Source organism: Tachysurus fulvidraco, chromosome 4 (assembly GCF_022655615.1).
Source record: "Tachysurus fulvidraco isolate hzauxx_2018 chromosome 4, HZAU_PFXX_2.0, whole genome shotgun sequence".
NCBI lineage: Eukaryota > Metazoa > Chordata > Actinopteri > Siluriformes > Bagridae > Tachysurus > Tachysurus fulvidraco.
Window position 1 is genome coordinate 11,660,919 of NC_062521.1, and position 27,953 is coordinate 11,688,871.

Here is a 27,953-nt window from a genome sequence, read left to right on the forward strand (position 1 = left end):
ATGACATAACAAGCATTAGTCATTTTACACTTTCTTCAAGTTAAGTCAAGTCAAGAATATTTTATTGGCATTTCAAACATATATAACCAGCAGACTTCCTACTCCTCTTCTTGCATTCTACTGGAATTCATAGTGTCAGAGGTAATGAGAGATAATCAACCCCCAGAACACCTTTGGGATGAATTGGAATGTTGATCATGAAATAGTCCTTCACATAACTGCCTGACCTTACAGATGCTCTTTAGATTGAACGGCACAAATTTTCCAACAAGCTTATATAGGAGTATTGGTAAAGTGTCCTCATAGTTTTGGCCTATTATACAGTTTACATCAAATTTAGACAATTTTTGCTGTTACACAAAGAGTTCTGCTGCATTGGAAGCATTCTGAAAATGTGAACTTGGTAGTCACAAAAGTTGTTTAGAGCTGTAAGTCTATTTCATATCTGTTTCCATATGTTTTTGTCGTTCTGAATTTCACCTAATTTACTTAAATCAACCTGCAGGGTGATTCTTGTACAACTTACTCACACCTAAATGTATATAATATATATAAAGTATTATATACATGTAATAATATGTTGCACCTTAACATGTTACATAATATTACATGTATATAATACTTTATATATATTATTTATATTTATACTTATACATACATATATGTATGGTCATATATATGTCTAGTAGTACACTGTGTGTACTGATTATGTATGAACACATTGCATCCTTTCCACATTTTCCACATTTGCACATTTCAATGGTACTGAGCATTTTGCACATTTTTTTTAACCTGTCTGTAAACTGTTCTATTTATGTTTCTACTATTGTATGTAAATGGTTCTGCAATTTCTGGAGCTCGCTCCCAAGAATTTCACTCACCAAGGCACATGTGCCGTGGTGATGTGACAATAAAGGTGACTTGACTTGACTTGATGTAATAGTGAATTTACCTACCAACATGACACAGAAAGACCATGTAAAACTCACAATTGAACCTGAGACCTGGGAGCTGCGAGGGGGCAAGAACATAGATAATACACTAATTAGCAAAAGAAATCTAAATGTGAATCAGCACATTTTTGAGTAGTGTCAAAAATATAATACAGCATTAAAATGTAGACTGTTCTGTTTTTCATGATGTTAGGTTTGGAATGCTGTTTTAACTATTGAAAGGATTCTACATAGTTTGGCACAAAAAAGTATTTAACTGTCATGGTCTGTGTTGATGTGTGTAGGTGTATATTCCAGCATATTCAGTTAAAAATTTTTTTTTGTGCATTTATTACATTTGAAATGTATTTTTACATATGCAGATTGTTAATAAATGTTAAAGGTTAATGGTTTAGGTTAAAATAATGGTTTAGGTCTGAAAGCTTTTCTTCACTCCAGATTATTTTTTACATTCAGTTTTATAGAGATTTAATAACAATTATCTGAACCATAATAAACCCTAGATCAGTCTGGAGTCAGCAGTTGGAACATATTTTGTACAATAAAAATATGTGGCTCCATGATAGTGATGGCTCTGTAGCAGCTGAGAGCTGAGCACAGTACCATTTTACAGGTAATTACACTCCTCCTGAGCAATTATCACTCTCTCCTTTAAGGTCTACCTACACTCCGTGTGCGAGTCTAAGAGACAGCGAGCAAGAGAGAGAGAGATAAAGAGACATACATACATAGATTGATTTCTTTTGGCCTGTAGTATAGAGCGTGACACATCTGTCTTTCTAACAGCTCAATACACTCCCCTGTGATCCCTTTTATGCTCTCATTATCTTTCTTTCACACAGACAACATAGGCTATACATATAAATGCACACCCTTTCTTTTATCATCAACCTCTAAATAAAATATGTTAACTCAGTTTTACTCAGATAATTTTTCTGAAGCAGCCCTAGATGCACACATTTGTTATTCATGTACAACTTGTGTCTCATAGCAGCATCTGTGTTTGTGAAACCTTAAATTACTGACTTTGCAAGTCTGCTACAGAGAACAAGTCTAAATTTCCATGAAAACTGATGTAGCGCCTTGAAAATTTGCAAATTAAAATCAGACTGTTTGACATGTCAATCAATGAGACATTTTTCATATTTTCAATCCCCCACTGCAAAATGTACTAAATTCCATATTGCAAATCCTAATTAAATTGCAATGTTGTAAGGTTTTATTATTCTCACTCATGTGTCTTCTGGAACTGTCACTAGGCAGTCAATGTAGCAGCGGCCTTATGCAAACCTTAATCTCAGAGGTGATTGAGGACAGCATAGCCACCATATTATGTCTTAGTCAACGACTCACCCCTGTCCAAGAGAGTTTGATAATTAGTGCAGAGAGACCATGGTGGAGAGACAGATGAATGCTTTGATAATGAGCAGTGAGTAATTAATCCTGACTAAGAGACTGATTTACTAATTAGCTTAATTTAAGGGTCCGGCACACAACACAGCACAGAACAGACTAAATTAAATTCATCATGAGTCTTATATCAATCTAGAATATTCAAACTGTGCATATAGTCATAGAAAAGACTCGAAAAGCTGCACAGCGCAGCTTCTGTCATTTTGTTAGCAGTATAAAGCTTTCAACTGTCACCACCACTATGTGTGTGAAAATGCATTGATACAATATAATGGGGGTGATTCAACTGCAGCATTTTTGGAATGTAAGTTTTCTATATTTCATGTTATATATTATACTCATAATTATAGTTATAATGCAAGAATATATCCAAGAATATATCCTGAAAGTGAGGCAGAAATGGCACCTATAGCATTAATATATTTTCCCCCAAAAGTCATATTAGTGGGTAATTTTTGAGTATGAAAAATATGTATGAATTTGTTTTTGTGGTCCGGTTTCTACTGTTTTTTTTTTTAAAGTAATTTTTGTGTCTTCAAGGTATTTCTAGTCATAAGAATCCAATCAAATTAATTGTCATGACATTTAAGATGTAATGATTCATTTGTAATTCATTTGAATTGCTATAAGGTTAGAGCTTGCCAATGTTACTCAGCTTTGACAATTTGGGCTGTGAGTGATAACTCCTCCCTTTGAAATAGGGTCAGACCACTCCTCAAAAGATCCCTGGATCTGTTGTCATAGCAACTGTTATAGCCTGTCTCACTGTTATTAACCCCAGCCCATCAACTACACAGACTGATTTGGGCACATTTTAATAAGAAAGCCTGTTCAGCACCATGGACAGCAAATCGTCTTCCAAACTTAATGGCACTTAAAAGTGCCATTAAGCTAAAAAGATTTTTAAACAGTACCATTAAAGTAAAAAGATTTGAATACCGTGCCAGAAGTCATAACCATTCGCTTGGACTGGAACAGTCTAAACAAGATATACACTACCTTTTCCTGCAGCTCTCTTCCATGATGAGTTATTATAGACAATTATGATGCACTGCCAGTCTGGATAATCAGGACAATATAAATGTCTTCATTAATTTCCTGTTGTATCTGAGCATATGTGTGGTGAAGGACAGAGGTCAATGTAGGAGAAACAAAGCTGACCTTCCATAGTATTGTCATGGTACATAGTACTTATAGTCGCTAAATTCAATTAAATTCAATTCAGGTCAATTAATTTGTATAGTACTTTTAACAATTCACATTGTCCCAAAGCTGATTTACAGAAGAATACAAAATGATTAAAGTTTAAAATGAATTTACTATTTATCTCTTACATTTATGCCTAATGACCAAGCTGGAGATGCTGGTGGCATGGAAAAACTCCCTGAGATGATATGAGGAAAAAAACTCAGAGAGGAACCAGACTCAGAAGGGAACCCATCTTCATTTGTTAATGTAATGAGTTAATGTATTTAATGATAAAGACTTAAAGGAACTTTTGTACGTCACTCTGGATAAAAGCATCTGCCGGATGCCGTAAATGTAAATGTAAATTTGGGTGACACTGAACAGTAATAATAATACAAAATAAAATATATAAATAAAATATAAAAAAGGAAATAAACGAGTCCATCTGAAAAATAAAGGAAATTACTTTCTGTGGCTTTAGCTTTAGTACTTAAGCTAAAGTACTGATAAACCCAGGAATATGCATAACCACAGAATAGAAGAATAGAAGAAAAGAACAAAATGTGTCAATTCATCATATCCAAACCAATGTTGCAGCAACAATATGGCAAATTAGGTGATTAAAAGGGAAGGGGAAAGCATAAGCCTTAGCTGTTATAATAGTAGGTTGATTACAGAGAAACCAATCCAAACTGTCTTCTCTCTGAGAATTTATATGAGATTTGATGATAACTTCTCTATATTATTATACTTTTATTTTATTATATAAATTATTATAAATATTTCTGTTTTTATCTAGCCTAGTAGATGCAGTATATTATTAGTATATAGTCCCCTGGAAAAAATAAGTAAATACATTTTTCACTAAATATTTATATCTTCAAAGTAAATGGTGATATGAATCCTATTTCCTCTTTTTGAGAATTTGATTGTTCATAAGCATCTAAAATATAAAGGGGATATCTTTAACCATTAAATTCTATGTAAAGTTATCTGAACAAAGGTGGAAACATCACCCACTGAAAACCACAGACAAACAGACTTGCAGTAAACAAATAATTCATTTGTTTACACTGATTGAAAATTAATTTCCATTCTGCTGGTGAAATAGAAAACCACTGTACTATAAGGAAGTTTAAGATAATGTACAATACACAGGGTATCATTTATCAATCTTTTTCATAGGCCAGGCATGCTATGTTTCCTAAAAGCTGAAATTTTTCATCATAATCATATGCATATGAGTATGAAGGTTGCAGGTTGCTTCATGCCAATCACCCTGTAAATTAGCAGGTGTGTGCAAGGCACTGCTGATTTGCATTTTGTGACAAAGTTCCCTACAAGGCTAAGCTCACACAGCTAAAATAGCTAGTCACAGAAAAGTATTCGCAGAAGTAAGATAATTAAGTGAAGTATCCAACAACTCTTGGCCAGAAGAACTCCCCACTTTGTTGAAGGTTGTTTTTCCATAGAAACCATATGGTTTACAGTACACTAGGTATTATATGACACATTGCAGTTTGAGACATACCTCATTGGTCATTTAGTGCTGTCTAATGTTTTTAGTAGAACAAATGGACAAATGGAACTGGCTAATACACTGCCTAAGCCTGCCATCTTTGTAAACAGCAACACTCGTAACCGAATGAGTGGTTTTATTTGTTTTAATTTAGGATTTATTTTGGCTTGCTTTCTACATTTTTATGTATTTAATATTACTTTATTTAATGCTATTAATGTTTTTTCACATTAATTTGACTCAGTTTCACAAAAGTTTTATTATATTTCTGTGTAACAAAAAATGCACAAGCTATTTAAACTTGACAGTATGATCCATATATAAAAGTGAATTAACTCTTCATATCCAGCTTGACAAATGAGGCCTATTGTGCTAATGCCAAGCAGGGACTCTAGCAGAACTCTATGACAGTGGAACTAAAAGGGAGTACCCGAAGGCATAAGGGCATCCTGGGGCAGTAAGCAACCTACCACTCCACTGTTAAAAAACCTGAAAACAGCATCCAAACATCCCAGTTTACCAAAACTTTCCAACAGAATGTCTCCAGATACAGTATATGTATTGGAGGAGCTCTTAATAGAAGCTTGACTAAACAAATATGTTTTCTGTCTAGTTTCAAAGATTGAAACTGTGTCTAAATCACAAAAACTAAGTGAATATAAAATGTGTTTGTGCCAGGTGCTCAGGCTAATGATTTTCCATCCCAGCACATAAATTAAATAGCATATCTTCTATTTGCTAGAAGACAGTATTATAGCAAATGTTTCAGTCAGGTATCTGAAAGAAACTGTTTGGATTATTGTGTGGTAGCTTTTTTGTTAAGAGATGTAAAGGACAACAACAAAAAAACAAAACAATAAAACAGAGTGATATAGTGGTGCAGTGGGTAATATTACCACCTCTTGGTGCTTGGGTTTAATCCTCAGCTAAGGTGCAGAGTTTTATTTGTTCTTCCCTTGTTTATAAGCTGCCCAGAAGAAAAAATATAGGGATCAGGTTCTCTTGTTTCCTTCTATGGTCTGATATATGCAGGTGGGTAGATTTGCTATTGTTATGAATGAAGCACCTGCCTCATCTCCCGACTGCCACCAGAGGGAAACTTCGCCCGAGTTTAAGCGGCTTCCGAACTACATCTCCCACAAACCACCGCTTCTGTCATGATTACACCACCAGCTGCTTTCAATCTCTTGTATGCTATAAAGCATGAACTTGAACTCCATTTCACTGCGAAGTCTCGATTTGCCTCTGCTATCGGTCTGAGCGGTTTTCTGTCTGTGTATTCCTGGTTTTTGACTCTGTTTTGATTTTGCTCCGTTCTATGATTGTCTGCCGCCTGCCACGACCTCCTGCCTGTATTACCGTTTCTGATTTTTGCCTCACCTTCGATATAGTGTTTGCTGATTCTGACCTAAGCCTGTTGTACCTTGAGCTTGAATTAAAGAGCATGCAAATGGATCCTCCATCTCATGACGCTTCATTACAGAAGACTTTGCCACAAAGTGATCCAGCCGCTGTCTCGCCGTTTTCGACGGAGCTGCTCACCGGGCTCACAGGTGAACTCGTTTCAGCCCTGCGAGGTCTACAGAGTCTCTCCGCAGCTACAGGTCCATGACTCCCCTTCCCGGAGAAATTCGAGGGGGATCCAGCGAGATGCAGAGATTTCCTGATGAAGTGTTCGCTGTTTGTGACACAACAACCTTCTCTCTACCCCACGGATGGCAGCCGCATAGCCCTCATATGCACATTACTCACCAGAATGGCTCTAGAATGGACTACTGCGGTGTGGAAGGAGGACGGCACCGCATTCGCCTCCTTCAATCACTTCCTCACCCAGTTCCACAGCATGTTTGAACATTCCGCCAGAGGAGAGAGTGCTGAGGAGCACCTGCTGAGCATTTCCCAGGGCAGACGCAGCGCCGCGGTGTACGTGCTAGCATTTCGCACACTCGAAGCCCAGGCGGGCTGGGAGGAGAGACCCCTCAAGCTACTCTATCGCAAGGGTTTGAATCAAGATCTGCAAGCTGAACTCGCCTGTCGTGATGAGGGAAGGGACCTGTCGGAATTCATGGACCTGTCCATCCAAACAGATAATCTGATCAGAGCGTGGCGTTCACCCACGCGCTGTCCGCCATCCGAGAAGCCCGGTCCCATATGCCACGCCTCCACTCATCGCACTGCAGATGAGAGAGTGCGTCGTATTCATCTCTAGCTTTGCTTATATTGCGGCAACCCCGGACACCATCCGTCATTCTGCCCTGTTAGTCCAAACAGGAAGCAGAGCATGCTCGTGAGTGTGACCACTTTCGCCGCTCGAACTCAGAGCTGCGCCCGGTTCGGCGTACGCCTGATGGTGCAGGGTAGAAGCATCGATCTGGAGGCTCTCATCAATTCTGGGGCCGCTGGGAATTTCGTTTCTGTGGAATTCTTTCGGAGAGAATGCCATCCCACTAAACGAGTTCGTTTCTCCCTTGCCAGTGGAGGCCATCGACTGCCGGCCTCTCTGAGAGGGACGGATAAGATTTGTCACCAAGAAACTCAAATTACAAGTGGGCCCCTGGCACAGCGAGGCTATTCAGTTTCATGTCATTACATCTCCTCATCACTCCATGATCCTAGGTTTGCCTTGGCTGAGCCTCCACAACTCGGTCATCTCGTGGAGAGAACCACGGATCATCACCTGGGACGAGACGTGCGCTCGACGATGTCAGTCCTCCGAAGCACTCCTGCCACTATATGCCGCAACTGCCAGATCCAGCACCCCGGTCACTCCCGACATTCCGGCCGAATATCACGATCTCAGGGAGGCATTCAGCAAGGTCAAGGCCACCAAGCTACCCCCTCACCGGTCCAGCAACTGCTGCATCGAGCAGCTTCCCAATACCACGCCGCTCAAGGGCAGAATCTTCCTGTTGTCCAGCCAGAAACCGAAGCCATGAACAAATATATTGAGGAGGGGCTAAAGAAGGGATTCATCCGGCATTCTGTGTTGCTGGCGTCATCCGGGTTTTTCTTCGTAAAGAAGAAAGACGGGGGCCTCCGCCCATGCATTGATTATCGAGCGCTGAACGAGATCACTGTAAAATTTTGCTACCCGCTCCCACTTGTCCCCTCGGCCCTGGAACAGCTGCGCAAGGCCAGGTTCTTTACAAAATTGGACTTATGCAACGCGTACAACTTGATCCATATATGAGAGGGGGACGAGTTGAAAACCGCCTTCTCCATGCAGTCTGGTCACTATGAATATTTGGTTGTGCTGTTCGGCCTTGCTAACAGTCCATCCATGTTTCAATCCTTCATTAATGATGTCTTCCGAGATATGCTGGATCGGTGGGTTGATTGTGTACATCGACGACATCCTGATCTATTCCGAGTCGATTGAGGAGCATATACAGCACGAGAGAGCCGCACTAAAGCGCCTGATTCAACATCAGCTCTACGCCAAAGCCGAAAAATGTGTGTTCCACAAGACCTCCACGTCGTTCCTGGGGTATGTCATCTCAGCCGGGGGGTCATGGATGACTTGAAAGTGGAGGCGGTGAGGAGAAGGCCCCGACCCCAAACCGTTAAGGAGCTGCAGCGCTTCCTCAGGTTTGCTAACTTCTACCGCCGCTTCATCTTGGGTTTCATCATGATTGCAGCCCCCCTCACGTCTATGATAAGGAAGGCACTGTCCTGTCTCGTATGGTCACCGGAGGCAGTCAGAGCCTTTCACCTATTGAAGGAGCGCTTCACCACAGCGCCCATCCTGCACCACCCTGACCCAGGTCGGCCGTTTGTGATTGAGGTTGACGCCTCCAGGACTGGCATCAGAGCAGTCCTCTCCCAGCGACAAGGTCCGGCTAATAAGATGTTCCCGTGTGCTTACTTTTCCAAGAAACTGTCTCCCACTGAATGCAACTATGATGTGGGGGATCGAGAGCTACTGGCTATGAAGGCAGCCTTCGAGGAGTGGCGGCACTGGCTAGAGGGCGCTCAGCACCCGTTCACGGTCCTCACGGATCACAAAAATACCTATGCTCGGCTAAACGGATGAACCCTCACCAAGCACGATGGGCCATGTTTTTCACACGCCTCCATTTTACAGTGATGTACAGACCCGGATCGAAAAATATTAAGGCCGACACACTCTCCCGTCTTGACAGTGAACCTGACGTAAGCTCTCCGGCAGAGCCCGTTATCCCCGAAAGCCAGATCATCGGCCCCATTCAATGGGACATCATGACAGATCGCTCAGGCTAACGCAATCTCTCTGCCTCCCAATGACTGTCCCGCCACCAAGGTCTATGTGCGGGAAAATCTATGTTCGACCCTGCTGCAGCTACTGCACGCCTCGCCTAGTTCCTGTCACCCCAGCATCTCAGCCACAGCCAGCTTGGCTCAAAACAAGTTCTGGTGGCGCTCTCTGTCTGGCAACATCAGCAACTTCATCAGGAAATGTACTGTGTGCAACACCTCAAAAGCATCGCATCAGCTTCCCACCGGTTTGTTGCAGCCACTGCCTACGCCACAGCGACCTTGGTCCCACATATCCATCGATTTCGTCACTGATCTGCCCAAATCAGACAATTGCACTGTCATCCTCTCCGTCGGGGTCGGTTCTCCAAAGCCTGCCCCCTGATATCTTTACCCAAGCTCCCCACGGCGTTTGAGACTGCAGAAACCCTCTTTAATTATGCATTCCGTTTCTACGGCCTACCTGAAAACATCGTCTCGGACAGAAGACCACAGTTTACCTCCCGAGTGTGAACGGCTTTCTTCAAGCACTTAAACATCAATATCAGCCTCACTTCGGGATATCATCCACAAGCCAATGGCCAAACAGAACGCCAATGGCTATCCACCCGCAACATCCGGCTCCGCCTTCCATGCAAAAAGCTCAGCCCCAGGTTCGTGGGTCCCTTCAAGATCGTCAAACAGGTGACCGCTTGGTGCTGCCACCCACGTACCGTATTTCCCCGACGTTTCATGTTTCGCTGGAAACATGAACGGAGCAGTAGGAGACCACCAACCCACCAGCACCACCACCTCTGCTGATCGGTGATGAGGAGGCGTACCAGGTCCGCAGCATTCTGGATCCCAGGCGCCGATGCGGCCAGCTCAAATATCTTATGTACTGGGAGCCCGGAGAAACGCTCTTGGGTGAAGGCATGAGACATCCTGGACCCCTCACTCACCGCTGAGTTTCACCAGGCCCATCCAGACAAACTTGCGGGTGGCCCAACGGCGCACACATCCTCGCTTCGGGAGCCGCTCGCAGGGGGAAGGCTCTGTTATGAATGAAGCACCTGCCTCGTGTCCCGACCGCCACCAGAGGAAACCTTCACCCGAGTTCTAGTGGCTTCCGAACTACATCTCCCACAAACCACCGCTTCTTTCATGATTACACCACCAGCTGCTTTCAATCACCTGTTTCCTATAAAGCATGAACTTGAACTCCATTTCACTGCGAAGTCTCGATTCGGGGGTTGTGTAAAAAAAATTAAAAATGAGACTAAAACTGTGATTAAGCAGCAAAATTAATTAATTCAGCAGTTAAATACCTGGAGTGATTTCACTGTAAGTACTGATGCTTCTGCTCCTCCTCTGTGGAGCTCATCTTCAGCACACAGCCATCCATGCACTCTTCCTTTTCCACTTGTGATTCTTCCTCACTCATATTTTTAAGTGTAACCTCAGTGTAATTACTTTTCTTGCCAGTTTTTGCCATATGTGTTTATGTAAAGAAAACAAAACTGAAGCATTTGTTAACTGACTTGTAAATGTAAAATGATACTTCCTTTTTATCATCCCTTTTGGAGGCAAGGTACTGAAACATTTCAAGTCTATAAATTACCTGGAGGCAACTGTACAACTGTGATTTCTTTAATCGCACAAACAAAAAACACTTTCTAAACTGATTGGCATTGGGCAAATCCCTAGCCAATAATGGGCAAATCCCCACCTCGTTATTTTTGTAATATGTTTAACAAGCATATTTACTGTGGTGCTTAGATGTCCACAAACCTTTGGTCATATAGTTTACCTTTGTTCGTTTGTGTTCAACATAGCAAGTGTGTTACATGTCACATTGTGCAAAGTTAATGTCATTAAATGAGGGCCGGGTTTCAGCAACATTTTGAAACCAAAATGTTTCAATTCTGACACTAGCCTAGTAGATTCTGGCATTAGTAAAGGAAAACACACTTGTCTCCATTTTTTCTCAACCACGAGGACACCATAATGCACAAGCATTTCTGATGTATGGACATTGTTCACTCCATAATCTCAGTTTCCTTCTCCCAAATCTTTGGGATAATACTAGATTAATAGAATGAAATAAAGTCTATTCCTTTGGCAAAGGAGCCCCCTAGAGATTAAAACACAATATGACATGATATAGGATATGTAGAAGCAAGAAGAAATATAAACAGCAAGATTTATATTTCTTTCCTTTTCTCGATCTACTCACATAGAATGCTGAAACTTTCATGAGACACTTTATCAGTAACCACAGACGCTACACTATTTGAGTCATCAGATATAAATAGAATAAATTGCGCATGAATTACTCTATTTCCAGCTGATTAAAAAGTTAAAAGTCGGAGGAATGATGCGAAAATTAAGATAAGATGATATTATTTTTTCAGTCATTTGTGGTACAAAGGTGAGCTAAATGTATTTAAATAGTAAATATGCTAGTTTGTAGATACAACAGAGGATGGCACTCTTGAACTGTAAAAGAGCACAGGGGCATCAGTTCAGACTGCATTACCAGGATTTACATTTACAGCATTTGGCAGATGCCCTTATACAGATAGACTTACATTATCTATTTTTTTATACACAACTGAGCATTGAGGGTTTAGGGCTTTGCTCAGGGGCCCAACAATGGCAGTTTGGTGGGATCGAACTCACAACCTTCCGATTGGTAGCCCAACACCTTAATATATATACACTAGATACTAGATGGTCTAATATATGATACTAGATTTCTCATATATAGATGGTCTAAAAACAGTTGGTAGCTCAGTGGTTCAGGCGTTAAACTACTGCTCGGAGGTTATGAGTTTGAAGCCTTCAACCACTAAGGCACTTTATCCTCGGTTGTATGAATAAGATAAATGACGTCCCCTGTATAACTGCGTCTGCCAAATGCTGAATTGTCTAAAGCCTCTGGGTACATAAACAAGATATAAAGCAATAACTAATTCCTACTGGGAAACATTTGTGACGGGTTAAATACAATGGTGGTTTCAGTTATACTCCCTAGAGGGGATATGATGTGTCTTCTCTGTCTTAGTCAAACGATTCGGAGGACAAGAGTTGCAGCAACACGTGTGTTAAGGAATAGACTAATGGACTGAGTAGTAGCTCTAAGCTGGTTTTTCGGAGAGGTGGAAGAGGGTGTGATTTTTTTTTTTAAATGCTGTCTATCAGAGGCGATGAATTAATTGATGTTAATGAACTTAAACATCTATATACACACATCACCTAATCCCCTACACGGCAGTCTACATGAGAAATAATAATCTCTCCTCATTCATGCATCCAAGAGTTATTAATGTTTTGTTTTTCGACAGGCGGGGCGTGAGATTTTTATTCGTTTACCGGGTTGGAAACGACTAATTTAGTCGCGTGACGCGTGGCCAATTTAGAAATGGCGCGAAAAGAGTTCGTGCGGCTCCATCAATAACCAGAATAAGCGCATTTAGTGAGGCGTGCGACACCTCGGACAGGAGTGACGATTAGACAAGAGAGAGAAGGCGAACATTGCTGTTTACTGCACTTCTCGGCTTGCCGGAGCGCTTGGAGCACAATGGGATCTGACCGGCATACTGATGCACTTCTTGCGCTGCGTCTCTACGATCTCAACACCGGCGGCTCTATCGGCGATTCTGGCGCACTACCATCTCTGGGCTTCGCTTTTTTTTAGATCAGCTCGTCTTTTCTTGTTTTCCAAATTTATGCTAGACACGTCGACGTGCGTGCATCACTGCGTGCTTGAAGCTGAGGGACCGTTTTGGAAGTTGGGGCGGTGTGAGCTGCCTGTCTGTGCGCGATGTGCAGGGCTGGAGGGTGCAGGGCTGGAGGGTGCTGGAGAGCAGCCCTGCTGTTTCTGCCCGTGCTGATGGCCGTGACACTCGGCCGCACTCCGATATCACACAGGTAAGACTCGCTACCGTAAACACACACACACACACACACACACACACACACACACACACACACACACACACACACACACACACACACACACACACACATTTGACTCTGAGCTCACTGAATCCAACATCACTTTGTTTTTCTGTAGGGTTAATGAGCCCAGCAACATGTCGTATGTCAAAGTCACCGTGGACAAACTGCTTAAAGGCTACGACATTCGGCTCAGGCCGGATTTTGGAGGTAATGAACTTGTTTAGCACAGGTAAAAGCCCTGTGGATGTGGGGGCCATTTATCGTGCAGTGAGAAATGATGATTTGGTGTTACAGATTTGATGGCTTACGTTTCGCAGGTCCTCCGGTTGACGTCGGGATGAGTATTGACATCTCCAGTATCGACATGGTGTCTGAGGTGAACATGGTGAGTAACGCAGTAGTGCACAGACCCTCAGAATATTCCTGGATGTTCATTATTACAGGAGGTTTGTCTCTGTTTATTGACTTATATCTGTGTGTTTTCACGAGGACTGTATGGTACATGTTAGTGGCTGTGTAGTCTGTCTCTGGGGTCCAGCACAAATACAGCAATACTTTAAACATGCATACAGTAACTTGTATCATAGCTATAAGCTATAGAGAATAGTCACAGTTAAATCAGTCTTCAGTATGTTTAAATACATGATATTGTTACTGATTTAGAGTTAATATTATAAGGTAACATCATATATGATTATGGTGGTGCATTGAGATTTCAATAGTGTTTTAGAGCCTGCTGTTAATGATATAGGAAAAAATATTGTTTGGTTTTATTTCTGTACTTTTAGTATATGTCCTCTGATCAATAATATTCTGGCATGTGGGTCTTTGAGGTGCTCTGGCTCTTTGACTGTGTAGGCCATAGGTATATTTTTGTTCTGACAAGGTGTCTCGTCATCCCATGATGGAAAAAAGACGTCCTAGTGAATTATGGATAGAGGTCTGAACAGAGCCATTTCCATGAAGGAGGTCATCCATTAGTTATTTTAGAGTAAATGTTGGCTTTGCAGGAAGGACCCAGGAAGAACAGCTCATCTACAGCTGTGGCTTGATGTTAGACTACATATGCTTTATATTATTTTCAAAAATTGCTTTAAAATGATATTCTGTTTGATTTGTGTTCAAGTTGATAAATTGTTTAATGGGATTAGTTCTGGTTGAAACTACATCACATACCATGATATGTATTTATGATAAGCTTCATAGCTTTGTACCTATTATATATTTACTTTACAAAAAGTAAAATAATAAATTTTTTTTAAATGAATACTGCTCAGTATAAAGTTCTTGCCTTCTTATCTCTGGAAGAATAGTAACAGGCTGTAAAGGTTGGAAATGTAACGCGAAGTATGTTCATAGAGCTTACCAAGTTCTGCCACTGTTTAATAGCTGGGAATTCACTAAATTTTGTTATTAGAATTTTAAGCAAAACAGTGATACTGACATACTAACTAGGTCAGCATTTTTATAATGGATAGAATCATTTATACATTTACCATCATCTAAAAATCCAGATTTTGTGAATAAGTGAATTAGAAATGTTCAAAGTCCTACATCCCTTTCCCCCGAATAATGCTGGATTGAAGACAAATTCTCAGGCTTAGTCTAAGGCCCATTTTGTGGATTGTAGAAAAAATGTGGACATAGACATTCAATCCTAGATGTTTCTTCAGAGCTCTTTAACTCTCTCAGCACTGTATTCTGTCTTCTCTCTGTACAGCAACACAGGAAAATAAATATTTTGCCAGAGACTGCTTCAAAGTAGACAAGAAAAATAAATATAAATCAAATATACGTAAATGAGGGGGGCTTAGTGGTTAGCACGTTTGCCTCACACCTCCAGGGTCGGGGTTCGATTCCCACCTCCGCCTTGTGTGTGTGGAGTTTGCATGTTCTCCCCGTCCCTGGGGGTTTCCTCTGGGTACTCCGGTTTCCTCCCCTGGTCCAAAAACATGCATGGTACTATAGGTTGATTGGCATCTCTGGAAAATTGTCCGTAGTGTGTGTGAGTGAATGAGAGCGTGTGTGTGCCCTGCGATGGGTTGGCACTCCGTCCAGGGTGTATCCTGCCTTGATGCTCAAAGACGCCTAAGATAGGCACAGGCTCCCCGTGACCCAAGGTAGTTCGGATAAAGCGGTAGAATATGAATGAATATAAATGAAGTATGTTTTATATTTTTTTAAAAATAGTGCTTGAGAATTAAGATAATATTGCACACAATATGATATTGAATATGGTATGATAGTAATGCAAATATTAATATTTTTACATAACACCAAGTGTTTATTGCATCAGCTCTGCTCCCTACTGAAAGGGGTGGACTTACAGAGTTTGATGGCCACTGGTAGGAAAGACCTCCTGTGGTGTTCTGTGGTTCCTCTGTGGTCTCAGTCTAAGGCTGAACGTGCTCTGGTAGGACTCTGGTGTTGCATGCAGGGGGTGTGACACGTTATCAAGGATACTGAGAAGTTTCTTCAATTCAATTCAATTTATTTAGGTACAGTGCTTTTAACAATTTCCCATTTTCTCAAAGCAGCTTTACAGAAGTCTGGAAACAGAAGAGAGAGAAAAAGAAATAAATATATTATAATAAGAAGAAGAAGAAAAAATGAGGATAAAATATATAAATAAATATATACAATTAAAGTTTAAAAAAGATTAACTTAAAACTTAAAATACTATATATTTATCCCTGTCCCTAATGAGCAAGCCAGAGGCGACGGCAGCAAGGAAAAACTCCCTGAGATGATATGAGGAAGAAACTTTGAGAGGAACTAGGCTCAGAAGGGAACCCATCCTTATTTGGGTGACACTCTACAGTAAATTGTGTAAATGTACATAATGTCCTTTCTACAACAGTTTATAATAGTGCAACCGAGAGCTCCTAATGGGTCATCGTAAACTCTGACTTCAGCACAGACCTGATAATGATAAAGATAAGGCCAGGCCATACAGCTGATTGACACAACATTAAAAGAAGGCTAGACAGTCTCCGGTCTGCTTCATACACAACAATCTCATGAGACACTGGCTGACCATGCAGATCAATCCCTGGCAAGGTGCCACAGTGCGACGAGACTCCAGAGAGAGAAAAATTGTTAGGTATGACTGTAATCAGGTTATGGGCAATGTAAATTATGTGCAAAGTGCAGACAGGGACTCCGGCAAGACTAGCCATGACAGCATAACTAAAGGCTTCCTGGGATGTAAAGCGTCCCACCAGTCCACAGTCTGCAGACCTGAGCGACTTGCGAGGGTGGTAAGCCGACAGCATCCAGACATCCTAGTTCACCAAACACTCTATGCCCATGAACCCTCCATTCCTACTCCTTTACCTAAGAAAGGCTATTCATAAAAAGCTAGACTAAACAAATATGTTTTTAGCCTGGACTTAAATACTAAGACTTTGTCTGAGTCCCGAACACTAATTGAACGTCTGTTCCATAACTGTGGGTCTCTGTGAGAAAAAGCTCTGCCCCGCTGTAGCCTTTTTTACTTGAGGTACTACCGAATAGCCAGCTCCATTTGATCAAAGTAGGTTGGACGGATCATCTTCAGCATTCTTCTCTCAGACACCTCACCTGTCAGACACCTTTCTTGTCAGTGTTCTTGGTCCACTCCAGCTTGTTGTCTATGTGGACTTACAGATACTTATAATTGCCCATATTATCCACCTTGGCTGATGGTGTTCTGCAGCTTCACATACTGATACCAACATGTGTGGTAGCTGATAATCCAGGTCACTAGATGAGAATCCATGCGCATGTCCAATAGCTCATTTCTCTTGACAAGAGTCATTTGTTGACTGTAGCTTTAAGAAGATGAAGTTTGAGTTATTTTGAAACCTTTTCTCCTACCCTCAGAGAATCCAGCATTTGTTGTTACTGTACACTGCTTACACCGAGTCTCGGGCCGGCCACGACTGAGGTGCCCTTGAGCAAGGCACCGAACCCCCCAACTAAATGGCTGCCCACTGCTCCGGGTGTGTGTTCACGGTGTGTGTGTGTTCACTGCTGTGTGTGTGCACTTTGGATGGGTCAAATGCAGAGAACAAATTCTGAGTATGGGTCACCATACTTAGCCGTATGTCATGTCACTCACTCACTCAAATCTCAACACATGGCACAATACTAGTGTTTGAAAATCAGGCTTCGTGGTGCATTGAGCACAAAGAGCTTTTCTCAGGAGAAAGACCTAGGTCTTCATCCTTTACAAGACAACAGAGCTTTAAAATTTTTGTTTTCTATGATGTTGAAACTATTGGTCTGTGTGTTGTGTTTTTGATGGCTTCACCATTTTGGGACCCTTATCTGTAACTTTCTAGTTGGCTTGTGTCTAATAGAGGTGTGGTGTCCTTACTGTGATGGTTGCAGTGAAAATAAGTCATGAAAAGGTACACTGCAGTATTTGTAGGGCTCCTACCCAAAGTATCTTGTGAGGAGCCAGGTTATTCTAATCAAATATGTCAAATAAGCAAGAATTGTCTCAAATTGTTTTTAGAATAATAGGCCAAAGGAACAGTACAACTAATTTATAAGTAACTTTATTTTATGTCATTTTTCAAAGCTTTCAAAGTGATGGCCAGGTTGCAGAAAGACTAAGCTAATGGAGTGTCATGTCAGTGTAGTGGCCCATCTATAGAACATGGTGATGTCCACTTTCTAATGGGGCCCCTAATGTTTTTCTCCTATTATGAATAGTTGGTATGAAGATTGGATGGCCTAAATACTAACTCTTGGTGCATATAAGGCACAACAACGAATAATCTGTGTCTTGACCTTCATGGATTTTTTTATCATTAGATTGTTATGTAAAATTGGGTCATATGATTTTGAACAGAACTCATTTAGGAATACCAACACAAAGAGGAAATCCCACCTTGAGCTAGTAGAGACTTGCCCCTGTCAGAAAGGTTCTAAACAATATTGAAAGCCCCCAAGAAGATGCTATCTAATGTGATATTGAGTAGTGGCCATCACCTATGCCTTTAGTGTAGACAGTGACTTGTTGTTGTCAAGCAGTCCTCAAAGAAAGGTTCATATTTTAGTGATTGGGAGGTCTTAATTGTCAGGATTCTGTCTATGGGTATATGAGTAGGGATTTTTGTGTTCAGGATTGTTCCTCAGTTGGTAAATCACTGTAACAACAACTCTGTGGCTTCATTGCTAAATTCTGAGAAGAATCAGCATTAGGGGAAGAAAGGCATATAGTACATTTTAAGGCCAGTTGTGTGCTAGTGTGCCCTGTAACAAATGACCATCTCTACCAAGGCAATAGGCAATGTGTTGACCATTTGAGGATCATAGGTGCATGCGGCTCTAGCTGGATCTGACCAGCAAGCATAATATTTTTATTACACATTGTTGTGTTAGAGGATTAGCTATACAAATATGGCAATAGTTTGGGATTACAGAGCACATGTTTGGCTGTTTCTCATAGTCATTTATTAATAGTAAGCATGAGGATTTATTGTATGATGCAAAAATTGAACCATTGCATGCAAAGCAATGCAGTGCAACCCTGAATTATTTCAGGTGCCCTACATGACTTGAACTCCAACAATCAATAAGTTTTCAGAAACTTTTTTAACCCCTAAGGTGTGCTCTGAATTGCTGGTATAAGCATATTCTTAATCTGCAAACTTCTATATATTGTGTGTGGTATGTAGTTTATGGTGTGTGTGTGTGTGGGGGGGGGGGGGGGGCAGCACAGATAAAGTAAAAGAGGAGGGAGTGCAGGAGTTTCCTCTCCAGTTCAGCAGAATTCAGTTCAAACATTTTCAGTGGATTCAGAAACATTACCCAGGGCCATTCTTAAAGACCTGTATGCACTTCCACAAATGATCTCTATGATCTCTATTTATTTTTTAATCCTTTGCATTTGCCAGTTTAGAATAAAATATAAACCCAATACCTGATATTGGCAAAGAGAAATGTTGCAAAAGGGCAGAAATCCAGTTTCCCCAGAACACTGTGAAGGAAATACAACAAAGAATTACAACAGGATTATACATAAAAACATATCTGTATAAAATCAAGAACAGTCTGCATTATAACAGTCACCCATTATAGTGAGAAACCACTAAGTGGCAAGTGGCTGAAATATGCAAATTAGAAAACAGTTTCAAACTAGATGTGTTAGTCAAGCTGACGTTTGATAATTTCTGAGTGAAACATGCATTTAGGGATTAGACAGCTCCGTGTGACAGGGGATGTGGAAGCTTAATGGCTTATTTGTATAAAATGAGATAAAATGTAAGTTGCCCTGGTTAAGGGATATTGCCAAAGGCTGTAAAAATAAATATCAAGGGTCAAATATGTGTGAAGTATGTGTGAAAATCTGTGAGTGTCACTGAAGTGAAATCCATTGTGTTGTTCATCTGAATTAAAAACAAAATACATTGAAACAGGTATGGATTAGCATGTATATTCTGATTACTAGTTTCATAGAATATAAAGCATAGGTGGTCAGGTTATCTATTTTAGGGGTAAAAACTTTTTGTAATATAAAACCAAATGTGTGTGCCTTTGCTCCAGGACTACACCATCACCATGTATTTCCAGCAATCATGGCGTGATAAACGCCTGTCCTACACAGGGATTCCTCTGAACTTGACGCTGGATAACCGTGTGGCAGATCAACTCTGGGTGCCTGACACTTACTTCATAAATGACAAGAAATCTTTCGTTCATGGTGTCACTGTCAAAAACCGCATGATTCGGCTGCATCCAGATGGAACTGTGCTCTATGGCATCAGGTTAGTGGAGGAGAGTTTACTGAACAAACTGCTATACTGGCTATGTTCAGGTCAGTTATTTTTAAGTAATCTTAATAGGGTCTCTTTATCTCTGTGTTTGGAGTGTTTGTATTTGAGCGTTCTAGTTCAAGCAGTATTCCCCTGGCTTGCCCAATGTTTCATTTTTGGATTTAGTGAGAGTCTTAGAGTTTGTATGGTTCTTGCATACTGCTGATTGATGAAGCTGCCTTTGCCCTACTTAAGCAAGCTCTCTTCAAGGTGATCATGTCATATGGAGTTTTTTCTCGTATTTGTGTAGTTAATATTATAAGGTCAATAAAATAAGAAAGAAATTTTATTTGTTAAAAAAAAAAAGAGGTAATTTCCTCATTACATACTTTTTACATATTGTTAAGACATTAATAGTAAAAAAAAAGGTTCAGTTCAGGAGTAATTGCATACATAACACTATACATAAAGGAGAAATGTTGAAAAATATTTAACTGCATTCTTGCATTATTCCTCTAATGGAAATTTCTATATCATCAGTAAACTAAAACTTGCCACAGATTTGTGTAATTGTGTGTCATATACAGTATAACAAATAATAACTAAGGTGCTAGCTATTTAAAATATGATATGAATATATAATCAACTTTTTATAAATAGTTTTGTCATACCCTGGAACCTGCTTGATAAGGAATCCAAATGACAGGAATGCATGGTGGTTATATGCACAGCAACATGCAGTGATATTCTATTTCACACCTTCTCAGCTCCAGGGTCATGTAGTTATCACTGATAACACATGACAATGCATAATGATGATCTAATCCACTTTAGCGCTGTCTAGAAAGATATTTGGAGATGGTGCACTCAAGCCACTTACCAGTCTCTGTTTAGATGGTAAAGGTCCCTACATCTTTCATGTATTATTAATAAGCAATTGATCTGATGAGTGAAAAACCACTGTCAAGTTAAAGGAGTACTGTAGGGTACATACTAAAAATAACAAGCTGCCTTCAACATACAAGGCCCAAGTTCTTGTGTTCATGAGTGTTTCCTAGTATGTAGTTCTCACTTACAATCTCACTATTTGGTTCTACAGATCCCCTGTTCTTTTTTTCTTATGAAAAAGCATTCACAGAGATAGTACTTGTGCTGCTTTTGCAGAGACAAGGATGTTTAGAGTATAGCTGCAGGCTGATAACCCACTTCTGAAGACCCTTATTTCCAATAGGCCCAAGGGGACACCCCTGTGGCTGCAGACACTGTCCTTGACAGGAGCTAATACTACATATAGCAAGCAATCTGGATTAAATCAGGAAGCCAGTAATGTCTGCTATACTATACATTGTGATGACTGTTCTCTCATTCTCAATCAGTCTAGCTTCAATATAAAGAATTGCAGTTCCTGTTTTGCTGTTAGGGAGCTCTCTTCTAAGTTCAGCATGAAACTAGATCATCACTCTGAAGCCTAGATGTCTCAAGACTATATTTAGTAGAACCCCTTGTTCTGGACTGTAGGGGCTACCTATTAGTACACACTTTTGTTCAAGAGTGAACAAACTTCCTGGCCCTGACCCATCAATATGAGACCCCATTAAGCTTACTACTTTGAGTCAAGAAATTTGTTCTTTCATAGACAGGGGTCGTGATCCCTGTAAAAAGACAGACAGTGGCAGAAATATGAGGGGGGATAAATAGAAAGCCCCCGCATGCATGCTTTCCAATCTGAGTATTGAAGCATACAATAAGGTGAGCGAAGACCTCTCAGCCACACTAATGGCACATATTCCCAAGGTCATACCTAACACACATAGACAAACATCTGCCCATTGACTTTATTAATTTGTACACACAGTTGGTGATTCTAAGGAGATACTTGGGTGCAGTAAATCACAATGCATGTACTTAATTAATTCACTGAAATAAACCCCTTCTGTACATTGTAATTTACCGGAAATAATACATGCAAAACAAATGTATTTGAAAGCTGAAATCCTATGTAAATCCCATAGTACAAACTGAGATCATACACAGTACGACATGTAGTAAGTCATGTAAAAAGTCAATTAAAATAAACCAAATTAGAATATAATGGAAATAAAATGAAATTAACTGTCTATCTATCTATCTATCTATCTATCTATCTATCTATCTATCTATCTATCTATCTATCTATCTATCTATCTATCTATCGATCTATCTATAATAAAGTTTGCATGCTTTAATACATTGCAAGCCTTTATTAAAATCTGGGGTTTATAATAGAGGTGTAGGCACTGTCTACCACAGTGTCTGATGTATGTCTATGTCTGTACGTAGTTATTACTGATTAGATAACTATCTCTGTTCTTCTGAACAAATCAGTACATAGGAATAGCAGATTTGTTGTAGCTAGTGTGTGGGTACCCAGGGGTGTCTATGTGCTATGTGTCTAGCAGTGTGGCTTATTTTATACCCATAACCATCTAGAGCTGAAGCTGAAATACTAAAAAAAAGTCTGTTTATAAAAAAAGTTTTGCTATGTGCAAGAGTCAATTGATGAATGTCTACTGCAGTGTTGATTAAAGCGCACCATAATTAAGATCTAACTTGTGATATTTTAGTGTGACAGCAGCACCGACTGAGATGGTGTGAAGGCAATTACTAACACAGGAAAGAGAGATGGAAAGCAGGAGTGGGGGTGTTATATGGAGGAGGGAAGGGCTGTGAGACGTGCATCTTTAGTAATAATATGATGTGTTATTTGAGGTAGCAGCATATTTATATCAGATGAATGTAAATGTTGGGACAACATTGAGTATATGCTTATTTATCAGTTATATTATGTATAACAACAACACAATCAGTAAATACAGGAAACATTCACACTTGAATATTTCACATCATGCCAGTTTTTGATGGATAACCATGTTTGTTCAGTTGTGAATTGTGTTCAGATATAGTGGTGTTTGTTTGACTAGGATAACTACAACAGCAGCCTGTATGATGGACCTGCGGAGATACCCACTGGATGAACAGAACTGCACCCTGGAGATTGAGAGCTGTAAGTCTAATAGGTTCAATTCTATGAGCTACAAAGGCTAATATGAAGAACTGACTGCCTACTGTCAAGTTTTTAAAGCTTTTCGGGCCTCATTGAGATCCATGATAACTATTCTTCTATTATAAACAGAACTGTGTAAATGTCTTGAGATGAATGTGGTTTTGAAAATAAAAAAGTTTAAGGATATCAGAAAGTTTGCTCTAAATAAGTACATTGTAAAAGAAAGTTATTTAGTGTGATGACCAATTAAAACAATATCAATTCTTTTATTTACACTGTTGTGCAGTAGGTATCAGCTAGTCTTCCAAGCATCTTGAAGAACTCGATTCAGTTTTTCTGCAGACTTGTGAGATTTCTGTGTTTGACCCAACACTGGGTATTCGTTATACAGTATAGTTTAGAATATATACTTTTATATATAACCTACAAGTTTTTATCTCAAAAATATGAAACTTCTCTTAGGAAAATTTTGGGAAATGAATGTTTCATGGAAATGAAACTGTTGTTATATTCCCTTCTGTAATTGTTTTCAGTGAATAGCTTAATGAACATCTTAAAAATAACTATTAGATACGCCTCATCAGTGACTAACATTGCAGCCAAGATTAAGGCGAGATCTTCTCTTTTTCACTTTCTTTCTTTATGCATTTATGGTGTCTGCAGTGAGGGCCTACTTTTCCTAAACTTAATTATTTACAATATTTACAATTAATGTAGATTTTTATACAATTAATGTAGATTTTTATCTTGAACTGTGGATTAAAAACTAACATTACATTTAACATTTAAAGTCTACTGTTGAAAAAGTGCTACAAATTATTTGTAATTTGAATAATAATTACGTGCCTAATAATTACGAGCAGATGCCTGCATTTAAGCAGCATATGGTCAAAGATGATTCACTATGGCGACCCCTGAAGGGAAAAGCCGAAAGAAGAAGAAGAAGATGGTCAGTGGTGGCTCAAGTGGTTAAGGCATCAAGTTTTTAAGTGGTTAAGAGTTCAAACCTCAGCACTGCCAAGCTGCCACTGTTGGGCCCTTGAGAAGGTTCTTAACCCTCACTGTTCCAGGGGTGCTGTATCAGCGCTGAACCTTCACTCTGACCCCAACCTCCAAAGTTGGGATTTGTGAAGAAAGATTTCACTGTGCTGTAATGTATATTTGAAAAAGTAAAGGCTTCTATTTTATTAACTCCCTATGTACATGGACAAAAGTTTGGGACACACCTGATGACAACACATATGATTTTAGAACATCCCATTCCGGAGTTATTACTGCTATACTCTTCTGGAAAGGCTTTCAACTAGATTTTGGAGCTTTTCTGTGTAGATTTTCCTATTCACCTATAAGAGCTTTATTGCAGTTAGGCACTTTGCAGGGTTCAAAGGCCTGTGGCACGTCAGTGTTCCAGTTCATACAAAAAGTGTTCACTGTGGTTTAGGCTACTGTGCAAGACTTATGAGTTCTTCCACACCAACCACTCACACCATGTCTTCATGTTCCTTACTTTGTGCACAGGAGACATGTCATGCTGGAACAGGTTTGGGCCTCATACAGCCAGGGTTCTCCTTAGGGGTGGGAAAATGAACCAACAGTTAATTCAAACCCGAAAGACAGCTACAGTAGTTCCAGTAAAGGGAAACGAAATGCAGTTTCAGAAACAATATTACTGTGTCAGGTGTCTGAATACTTTTCGCATTAAAGTGCAGATAGCATATTGAATGAGTGCTTTTCTCTCTAAGAATAACCAAATATTTTTTTTGTAAACAATTGGGGTATTAATGGGTGTTATACAACAAAGAAATGTTCTGTTGCTGGCCTGCTGAACAGTGGTTGTGATGTGTTGTTTGCTGTGCGATTTGCCGTTGTGTGGCTGCTTTCTTTTCGCAACTTTAAACATACAAGATACATCAGTAACATTCATCATTCCAGCAGTTTGGAAAAGAACACTTATTTTATTTAAGCTGTTTGTTAATCTTCTTTATGCAAAATGTGATTTATTCATAATTGACTTAATTAATTAACTTTACAGCCAAGAGTGAGGTGAGATCTTTTTTATTTCTCTTGCTTTCTTTGTTTCTTTGGTGTCTACAGTTTGGAAGTAGGCTTAGATTTCTATACAGAATAAAAAATATGCACAACAATTTACAGTATCTTGTGTCTGTCTCAACATAAGGTCTAACCTTTTTCATGTATATATTCCATTATACTATGTTATTGTGTCTTATGAGTATTTTAAGACTAAGAGAAAAGAAACTTTATGTCTCTAAATGATTTCCTAGGACACTCCTACCGGCAGAAGATGAAGAAAAGTGAAGAAAAGTCTCTGTTCTGTAATTAAACTGTAATGTCCTGGAGCTCTGTGTTCCCTTTTAGAAAAGTAGCAGAAATCTGCAGGGAGAGAAAATCCTGTCAGCTTAGTCTAAATGAGGAGTTCTCACTGAGCTGTTCACACTATTCAGTGCTATGCAATCACACAGTGAATTAGTGCCTAGACAAGAAAGTGTGGGAACGGGTGGCTGGCACCTCTCTTGTCTTTGCTCTGCCCTGAAAACTTAGATATGAAAATACACTGAGTTGCAGTTTATTAGGTACCACTGGCTGTCAGCTGCAACTGTTTGTAACTATTGCTACAGTAAAAGAATCAAAAGGTATCCCGACCTATACAGTCTTATATTTTCAACAGCTTTTATAGTCCTCTCAGATACAATATTATCTCTCTCTGTTTCTCTCTCTCTCAGATGGGTATACCACAGATGACATTGAGTTTTATTGGCAGGAGGAAAGTTCAGTGACTGGAGTAGACAACATTGAGTTGCCACAGTTCTCCATCATTGACTATAAAACTTTGTCTAAGAAGGTGGTGTTTGCAACAGGTATAGCACTTCTGACATCTCAAGTTCTTTGCTTAAAAACCCTACACTATACTGAATTCCTGGTTTAGTATCAAGTGATTAGCATTTGATCAGTATGGATTCAAAAATATCTAGAGATATCAAAACATGTTATAATTACTGTATATTAGTTATTGCTCTCATCTCCACCCCATTCAGGGTCATACCCTCGTCTGTCCCTGAGCTTTAAGCTGAAGAGAAACATTGGATATTTTATCCTGCAAACCTACATGCCCTCAAACCTGATTACCATCCTGTCCTGGGTCTCCTTCTGGATTAATTATGATGCTTCTGCAGCACGGGTTGCCCTAGGTGTGTGTGTATGAATACAACAAATGGCTTGTTGCATTAATCACATAAAGCATGTTAATGAATTTAGTCTTAAGAACCTGATGACTGCATGATAATTATGTTTTAGTATTATTCCCATTTATTCTCTTTTATAACCTCAGGCAAGTTATATTTAGTCTTACTGTATCTCTGTAGGAATCACTACTGTACTGACCATGACCACCATCAACACCCATCTACGAGAGACGCTACCCAAGATCCCATATGTAAAAGCCATAGATATATATCTAATGGGCTGCTTTGTCTTCGTGTTCCTTGCCCTGCTTGAGTATGCATTTGTTAACTACATTTTCTTCGGCCGAGGTCCTCACCTACAGAAGAAAGTGGCAGAAAAAGCTGCTAAGAGCAACAATGAGAAGAACAGACTGGAGAGCAACAAAATCCAGGTGAAGACCTACAGTAGTGTGCTTTTTAAAGCAGTGCAACATATTCATACATAACTTATACATAATCTTAAACCCCAACTCCCCTTCCGTTCTTTCAGGTGGATGCCCATGGAAACATTCCCCTTACTAATCTCGACCTTCGCCTCACTGGGGCTGAGATGCTCAGTGGTCTTGGTGACCCTCGGAATACCATGTTCTCTTATGACAGTGCCAGCATCCAATATCGCAAGCCCCTGACAGGCTGTGACCTTTACGGTCGGCCGACTGCTCCCCTCGAGCAGCCAATCAAGCACAAGAAGGGTCGATTGAGGAAGCGGGCCTCTCAGCTTAAGGTGAAAATTCCAGACCTGACAGATGTGAATGCCCTCGACAAATGGTCGCGTGTCATCTTTCCCATCACCTACACTTTCTTCAACCTAGTCTACTGGCTTTACTATGTCCACTAGGGGACAGAAGTGCACTCAGCTTAGCTTCCAATTATCAGATCTGGTCAGGCTTTCTCAATCTGCAATTTAATTTGATCTCCTGCCATATATAAGCTACACAGTCATCTAGATAATGTACTTATTATTAGATCCTAATTAGCGCTTTCTATTCATCACCCCTGCTTCATGTGAGAATGGACTATAGGGGTGTTATGGTGCTGTATCCAATTGTGTAAAAATGCACTATAACCCAGACTTAACACTAATACCACAACTACAACTGTAGGCAGCATTTAAAAAGTAAGACACTAGGGTTTTAGCCAATAAACAATATATACCAGCCTTTTAAATATTTGCACTGTTTTGGTAAATTGTAGACCTAAAGGACACTGCAGTTTTTTTGTGAGTTTGCCCATGTGCAAATACATGCTTGGTGCACAAAATACTTGTGCATTAGATAGTCCTCTAGAGTAGTAGTACTAGAGTAGCCACACTTAGCTCTGGGACATGTGTTACAACATGATGAGAAATTAGCTGAAAATACAGCAGGGATATATACAAATGTTAAATCTTTTCACAAAACCTGTGTAAAAGTGTGTTTCTTTAATTAAGAAGTCAGGTATTTTAAAAAAATGTCACCATAATTTCTTGTACTAACAAACAATACCATGTGTCATTGTATACACTTAACATGGCAAAGAAGCCAAGTCTTACTCTGTGTCATTTGAAAAGGCTGAAGGAAATAAAGACACAGACACCACAATGCTCATAAACACATGATTTGACTTAAATACCCTTCCTCACACAGGGTAAAAACTAGTCAAGTCAACCCTCAATTCTTAAATATATGTAGCTTTATA

At 39.9% G+C, this 27,953-nt stretch overlaps 2 protein-coding genes across 4 annotated transcripts; both read left to right on the forward strand.

Moving 5' to 3' along the window:
• Nucleotides 1–8,584: 8,584 nt before the first annotated feature.
• On the forward strand, nt 8,585–9,312 carry LOC125141011 (transposon Tf2-1 polyprotein). The gene is given in 2 exon segments (XM_047812101.1): nt 8,585–9,092; nt 9,095–9,312. Coding segments are annotated over 2 exon segments (726 nt in total).
• Nucleotides 9,313–10,518: 1,206 nt separating this feature from the next.
• Nucleotides 10,519–27,853, forward strand: gabrb1 (gamma-aminobutyric acid type A receptor subunit beta1). 3 transcript variants are annotated; one of them, XM_027150233.2, is made up of 11 exons: nt 10,526–10,629; nt 12,633–13,218; nt 13,364–13,455; nt 13,566–13,633; nt 19,786–20,006; nt 22,955–23,037; nt 25,779–25,913; nt 26,091–26,243; nt 26,418–26,488; nt 26,600–26,668; nt 26,767–27,853. In XM_027150233.2, exons 2-11 carry the CDS (start codon nt 13,112–13,114, stop codon nt 27,112–27,114), a joined length of 1,347 nt encoding a protein of 448 aa, XP_027006034.1. In that variant the 5' UTR covers nt 10,526–10,629; nt 12,633–13,111; the 3' UTR covers nt 27,115–27,853. The 3 variants fall into 3 exon arrangements, with proteins under 3 accessions (XP_027006035.1, XP_027006034.1, XP_047667831.1); XM_047811875.1 differs by having other exon boundaries at nt 26,418–26,668; XM_027150234.2 differs by lacking the exon at nt 12,633–13,218 and having other exon boundaries at nt 10,519–10,629; nt 26,418–26,668.
• The last annotated feature ends 100 nt before the right edge of the window (nt 27,854–27,953 follow it).

Coding starts and splice junctions, on each gene's coding strand:
- gabrb1 (XM_047811875.1), top strand. CDS start 13,112: ATGTGCAGGGCTGGAGGGTGCAGGGCTGGAGGGTGCTGGAGAGCAGCC. Junction 13,634..19,785: donor TGGTGTCTGAGGTGAACATG/GTGAGTAACGCA, acceptor CCTTTGCTCCAG/GACTACACCATCACCATGTA. Junction 20,007..22,954: donor ACTGTGCTCTATGGCATCAG/GTTAGTGGAGGA, acceptor TTGTTTGACTAG/GATAACTACAACAGCAGCCT.